This window comes from Hylobates moloch, unplaced genomic scaffold, assembly GCF_009828535.3.
Source record: "Hylobates moloch isolate HMO894 unplaced genomic scaffold, HMol_V3 SCAFFOLD_3202, whole genome shotgun sequence".
In the NCBI taxonomy this organism is placed as follows: domain Eukaryota; kingdom Metazoa; phylum Chordata; class Mammalia; order Primates; family Hylobatidae; genus Hylobates; species Hylobates moloch.
In genome coordinates this window covers 1-6,995 of record NW_026655477.1, presented here as the reverse complement: position 1 = coordinate 6,995, position 6,995 = coordinate 1, and the positions used below count along the sequence as shown (strand labels likewise).

General features: G+C 49.6%; 1 protein-coding gene across 1 annotated transcript; it reads right to left on the bottom strand.

The window, feature by feature from the left end:
* Positions 1–886: 886 nt before the first annotated feature.
* LOC116464827 (ribosomal biogenesis protein LAS1L-like) lies at positions 887–4,612 on the bottom strand. The gene is made up of 3 exons (XM_058435242.1): positions 4,196–4,612; positions 3,700–3,847; positions 887–2,436 (listed from the first exon to the last, which is right to left on the bottom strand). The coding sequence occupies exons 1-3, from the start codon at positions 4,422–4,424 to the stop codon at positions 2,391–2,393; spliced, it is 423 nt and encodes a 140-aa protein (XP_058291225.1). The 5' UTR covers positions 4,425–4,612; the 3' UTR covers positions 887–2,390.
* Positions 4,613–6,995: the final 2,383 nt, after the last annotated feature.

Below are 6,995 nucleotides of genomic sequence, written 5' to 3'. Positions count from 1 at the left end.
GGCAGGGCTGGGGGGCTGATGACTTCACTGGGAGATCCTGTCTATGGAGCCAATTTCATATTCCAAGAGGATAGTGGCTCAAATTAAACTGATATTGGCTGGCTGGGGAAAGTGCTTGAACAGCTTCCAGCTCTAATCAGATGAAAAGCCAGAGAGAAACTTTGTCCTCTCTTGGTGGTCCATTAGTGTGATTAATAATAAATATTCCCAGACACTTGATACTGGCAAAATGCCTTATCAGCCCTGCTTATGATTACCCACCTGCTATCTCGAGCCATTAGTCTGACCACTAAGGTGCAGGGGTGATGCGAATCTTAAAATACAACCCCTTCCTTGAATATGTCTGGTCATAGCTCAGGACTGAGAAGCTCACAGATTCAGGCTGATGGAATGAAGGTGGACTTTGGGCTCACACCACCTGGGCCAAGATCCCTGTCCCACCATCAACAAATGTGTGGCTATTAGTAAGTCCCATCACTCCTTAGAGCCTCAACGTCTTATCTGTCAAATAAGGTATAATATATAATACTTCCACCTCCCAAGACTGCTGTGTCAAAGTAAATGAAGTTAACCTCTACAAAAAAACACAGCACCATGCCTGACACTTAATTTCCAATAGTATCTTTTATTTTTTTCTCTGGGGAAAACAAAACTGCGTTTAACAGATGCTTTCTGCAATAATACAATCTAGTGGAGTATTACAGAAGAGCATGGGACTAAGGACAGGCTATCTGGATTCTGGCCCCAGCTCTGACTTGCAGCATAATACCTGGGCAAACCCCCTCTGTTCCCCACTCTGTGTAACGGGGTGATTAGGACTAGATTCACTGCTTATCTGGGAAAGGCAGGATCTGTGCACAAGGAATCGTACCCAAGTGAGCCGCTGTTACTGCTGGCATGTGTCGCATCCCTCTGGTATGCTTGGGTTGGGAGAAGATCTCTGTGGTCCAGACTTCTCCGAGACCAGCAGCTTCCACTCTGCAGGCACTTAGGATTGGAAAGTACCTTGAAGGCCACCTATCCAAACCTCTCCATGCTGCTCTTGTCACTCCCTCCCTCCCATTACATACACATGCCATGTTCCTTCTGGACTTTGAAACTTGCTTTATTTTTTCTCCTGCTTGAATTGTTCAAATGCCTCTTCTCGAAACTCTGACTCATCCAGGCCCTTTTGGTTGTCCTCCCAATTTCCCACCCATCCACATCACTTCTAGTCTGGAGCACACATCTGGCAATGTGGCTGTTCAGTTCCAACTCCTGGAAGTCTTGCCTTGACTGACTTTGTCTACAAAGCCACTTTTAAAACCTTACAAATACCTCTGTGTCCCAAATGCCATCAGGGTTAAAGAAAGACTTTTGGACTCAATAGGGGGATCAGGGACTAAGAGGGTCTTGGCATCCAGACTCCCACTTCATTCATTCCCCAGGCACTGGGTCAGCTCCCACCAAGGACAGCACTGCTGGGAATGAGAGAGCAGAGCACGGTTCAATTCAATGACATTTACCGAGGCCTGTTTGGTGTGCTGGGGCCCAGACAGCTGATGTAAAGTCCTTGCCCTTGAAAAGCTTAGTCTGATAGAGGGAAGGAGACACTAAGGGAAGTAGACACGGCAACACAAAACCTCAGATTTGGGAAGTATTTGAGAGTCAACAGGACAGGGTAGATGGTGCCACCACCAAGTGAGATAGGGAACAGAGGAGGAAGATCACTTTAGAGTTGAGATGGGGACTGAGACGACCAATTCTCTTTTGGTCACAGTAAGGTGCCTGTGGGCCATCCAAGGGGAGATGTCTGACATGCAGTCGAGTACACGAGGCTGAATCTTGGGGGAGGGGCCAGGGCTAGACAGATTTGGGTCTCAGCACTTTATAGGAACTAGTAATAAGCACAGGCATTTTTCGAGGAGGGGGTGGTAAACAGCATCAATGCAGCAGACACAGAGACTGACAAGGGCCCACTGATTTGGTAATTAGGAGGTCAAAGCAACTCTGGGGGTGAATGTCAAATTGCAGCAGGTTGAGGAGTAAGAGGGTAGTGAGGAAATGGAGAGTGTTGAGTGTAGACTACTCTTGAGATGTTTTGATGGGAAGGGTGGGAATGATAAGCTGATGATAACCCAACAGAGGGATGCAGAGTCAAAGGAGATTTTGCTTGTGTTGCTGTTATTGTTGTTTTGTTTAAGATGAGAAAAGCTCAGGCACGTTCCTAGGTTGAAGAGCAAGAGCCAGCAGAGCAAGGTAGAGGCTGGGGTGAGGCCCCAGCGATGCTGGCAGAGGTGGCTCCAGAGCACAGGTGGAGGAGCAGGCTTTGAGGTGGGGCAAGGCCACCTCATCCTGAGACTGGCGAGAAGGTTGAGTGCAGCCGCAGATCAGTTCACGAGGGCTGGACCTCAGGTCGAGGGGGCCCTGCCGGATGCCTCCATGTGCTCGAGGAAGCTAGGGTGAAATGGGAGGGGGGAGGGGCTTGAGGTGAGCGGTAAGGGTTTAGAATAGTGAGGAAATGGGAGAGAAAGTGGTCAGAAAACAAGTAAAAGTTCAGACAAGCAGAACTGAGGCCTCGCCCGAGATTAAAAATCATACCTCTGCAGTGGCAGCAATCCGCAGGGCTATGTGGTTTTCTCCAGCAGAGCTCAGCTACCCGGGCTGAGGAGCAGGGGAAGCAGAATGGGGAGGATCAATTCCAGCTCAGGGGTTTGCAAGTCAGATATGGCCAAAGGATGGGCAAAGCTGAAGGTGCTGATGATGAGTGGCCGAACTGAGCAACCACAGACAGGATAGAGGGGAAGCAACGTCAAGGGATGCAGGAAATGGAGGGATGGAGATCTGGATGCAGGCAAAGAGCAGATGTCATGGGATGCAAGGGTGAGAACTAGAAGGACGAGAAGTGGTGGTCACCGAGTGGGATGCTGTGCTTTCAGAGGTGGAACAGCTCCGAATGATGGAAATGGGTTGCTGAGTGTAGTGGAGAATGAAAGTCACTGGAGTTGAGGAGCTGTAGAGTGTCAGATGAGTCATCCAAATGAAACAGATATTGCTCAAGAAAGCAAGAAGGGAATCAGGTGCTAAAGGCTTCCATGATTATGAGGGAAGTGGCTCAGGGTCAGGAAATGACAGAGAAAAGGAAAGGGAGACAACCACAGGTATTTACCAGTGCAATATTCAGTTTGACCATAGAACCCAGGGTGGATAGGGTAAAGGAGACTCACAGGAGATATGGCTACCATGGTAAGTTGGGCCAGAATCAGAAAGATCTTTGAATGTCAGGCTAAGAAGCCTAGACTTAACAGGAAGGCAATAGGGAACAACTGAAGGTTGCTAAGCAACTATCAGAGGTATACTTTGGAAAGATAATAGAGGAAACAGCACTGGGCTTGGAGTCAGACCTGGGTTCAATAATAAACAGCAGCTACCATTTATTGTGCACTTACTCTGTGCAGGCCACTGTGCTAAGCACTCTAGGGGGATTGTCTTATCCATTCCCACACTGGACTCAGTTCAGTCAGGTCTTAAGCTGTGTGATCTTAGGTAAGAAAACCCTACCCCTCCCCTCTCTGGACTCAGTTGTCCCATCTGTCAGTGGGAGTGAGACTGGGCTAGACTGTCCCCAAAGGGCCCTTCTAACTCAGTCATTCTAGGGCAGTGTGGCCCTGAGGCTTGAAGGGCCTCACCCTCTTACCGGATGGAATTCAAGAGACTTACATCCGAAGGAGTTGGGGGCTGGCCCAGCAAGGTGAGCCCAAGCAGGACTCAACCATCCGGGGCCAGTCAAGGGAGGCGGAGCAGTTGAACAGCCTCCAGCCCCTTCTTGCTTCCCACTGGCCTGCAGAAAATCGGCGAGCATTCCGTCCTGAGAGAGAAGAGAGGATCTAAGGAGAAGGAAGCAGTGAGCCCCCCACCCAACATTTCACCTCAGAAAGTTTGGCTCTGTCCCTCCCCATCCCCCCAGACTCCCCACCTATACCTCCCAACTGCTCAAAGAATTCAGGGCACTTTGCCCCAGCCCAGTTTAGTTGGCTCTGAGAAGAAAAGGAAAAGGGAGATTTGTCCACTGCTGCCGTGGGGCCCTCTTGGGCAAACCTAAACCTTTAACACGGGAGGTGTTTGCCTGGCGCTTCTTAGCAGAGAGCTGAGGACAGTGGCAGAGGCTCCTGCCTGGGCTGCCTTAGGCCCTAGGGCTAGGGCTAGTCTCCCTCACCAGTCTTGGTGTTGGCCACGATCAGTTCAACGGTCCATCTGAGGATGTAGGTAGGCCGGATCCCGCTGATCCCCAAGGCTGGCAGTTCAGAGAGCATCCTCTCCAATAGGGCCTGCGTGAAGTTCTGGGAGTGCAGGCCCCTGAGCAGGGGCTGCCAGAACTGAGAGAACGGCTTTGGCACCAGGACGTCATTCAAGTCCACGTTTTCTGGTTTGTAAGGGACACCCATTTGGGGGGGCAATAGGAGGGAGAGAGCAGGAGAGCACGAAAGAGAGAGCAAGAGACAGCAAGAGAAAGGAAGTGAGAGTGAGAGCAAGAGAATGTGTGCGCGCGCATGAGCCAAGCCCCCCACCAACAACAGAGTTGCCACCGCAGAACAAAGGAAAGAGGAGAGCAGAACAGTGGGGAGAGAGAAACCAGTTAGTATCTGGCAACCAACAACTGACTCAAAATAAAGTATAAACAAAACAGAGATCTGGTTCTAGCTTCAGCTTTGTCAATAACTCACTGTGTGACTTTGGGTCAGTACCTTCCCCTCTCTGGACCTCAGTCTGACCATCTGTAACATGAGGATGTTGGACTAGATGACCTCACAAGGCCCCTCCAATTCTGCTGTTCTAGCTCTCTAGCTAGCAGCTAAATCACAATGAACATGGCACAATAATGTCATTAAGACTCCCCGACCCCACCGCATCCCACCCCACCCCATTCCAGACCACTTAAGGACAGCCCCACAACTGTCAGTGGGGCTACCTGCTCTGCTCAGCCAGGAAGGCTGAAGGACTTTCAGAGGCCATGGAATGGCAGGAAACAGCCTTCACACCTCAACCCAGGGCCCCCCCAGCCCACCCTAGGTGTTCCCACCCAGGAATCAGAACCCTAAGGGTGCAGTGAGCCCCCAGAACCCTACCTTCATATTCTATCTGCAAAGCTGCCAACTGTTCAAATGTGGGGACAAGGAAGCCATCATCCAGAAAAGCATCCAGTACAGCCTCCCTGGAACAAGAGGACATCAGTTTAGCAAAGTGATGCTGGCAGAAGACCCTCTCCTACTCCTCCACCCACCTCCAAAGCAGCTAATGCCTCTGGCTCAAGTGGCTGAAGCAGCATAGGGAGAGGGGTGGTGGGTGGGTAGGAGTGGGGAGGAAGGGGGCTAACAATTGGATCTTAGGCTTCAGCCTCCTCGGGCAGGGGCTGCTTAGAGGCTGGGATCAGTGGGTTTTGAACAAGTGCTTACCAAGCACTAATGCTGATCTATGGCCCATAACGAGAGCAGTAGTGTCTGAATACACTTCAGCACACAGACAGGAAAAAGCTCAACATCCACAGAAGGAATTAAATGCCTGGGATCACGGTGTCAAGGGCTTTTAGACTCAGTTCTTGCAGTCGGTTTCTCTTGACCATTCTCCAGTACGCTACCCCTTCTCTTCTCCCTGGCTACCTTATTTTAGATCCTAGAAGTAGAAACCTTGGGGACCCAACCGCTAGACCAAATATGGTCCAAAGGCCTTATTACTAGGGGTTCTAAAAACCCAGAACAAAGTTAGAGGGGTTGCAGGAGTAGGCTATAGGGGTAATCTCTCATCCCTATCTATTAATCCATTTATGCCTAGTGTTCCATTATTGGAATGCTAAGCTTGTGGGAGTTATTTATACCCTACTGCTCAAGGTCTTCACCAAGGTCTGATTTAAAAAAAAAAAAAAAAAATTTGCAACCTCTGGCATAAATGGGTTAATAGCTCAAACCTACACTAGCAACAGCAAGCTGAATCCTCCAGAGTCAGTGGCTTCCCAAGAGGCTCTTTGCTACAGTTTAGATGTTTGTCCCCTCCAAATCTTATGTTGAAATTTGATCCCCAATGTTGACCTTGGTGCCTGTAGAAGGGGTTTGGGTCATTGGGTCAGATCCCTCATGAATGACTTGGTGCTGTTCCCACAGTATTAAGTTCTTGTTCTATTAGTTTCCCCAAGAGCCGGTTGTTAAAAAAGAGCCTGACATCTCCCCCTCCACCTTGCCATTTGATCTCTGCACATGTGGGCTCCCCTTTGCCTTCTGCCATGAGGGGAAGAAGCAGCCTGAAGCTCTAACCAGAAGCAGATGCTGGCACCATGCTTCTCATACAGAATAGAGAAGCATGAGACAAACAAACCTCTTTTCTTCATAAATTACCCAGCCTCAGGTATTCCTTTATAGCAACACTAAACAGATATAGACATTCTCCTAACTGACCAAGCCTAGATGTGGAAAAAAGAGCTCCCAAGGTGTCCTAATGCCTGGAAAATTGACATACTTAGATCCCTCCCTCCAGCATTACCAGGCAGACACTACTGTGTTAGGGGCATAGTTTTCCCAGCTGCTAATGAAGCTACCACCAACCCTTTTGCTGAAGGGTAGAGCCAAGAAACCTAGGCTGGGCAAACAATGATAAAATACTTTTGGAACTAGTATCCTGGACATGAAGAGAAGACTCCAGGGGCAATCCCAGCCTACACTGCAGTTCTCACCCAGGGTTACTCTGCTACCTACACCACCTACCTACACTCTCCAACTTCTCTCTAGCTGAGGTTTAGCATTGCCTCCACAGGTTCTTAGTGGAAAGTCCCCCAAAGCCCTTCCAGCTGAATTTAGGTAGAAAGCCCCCAAGAGCTAGGGAGGAAAGACGAATGGGTAGACATACTATGAGCCTGCTCTGGACTGAGCTGAGCACTTTGTTTTGGAAACAAAGGCTCACAGCCATACTCGAGAGACAAGGAACTTAGTCTCTAGGAGCCAGACCGTGAGAAGGTCCCGCCTCTATTC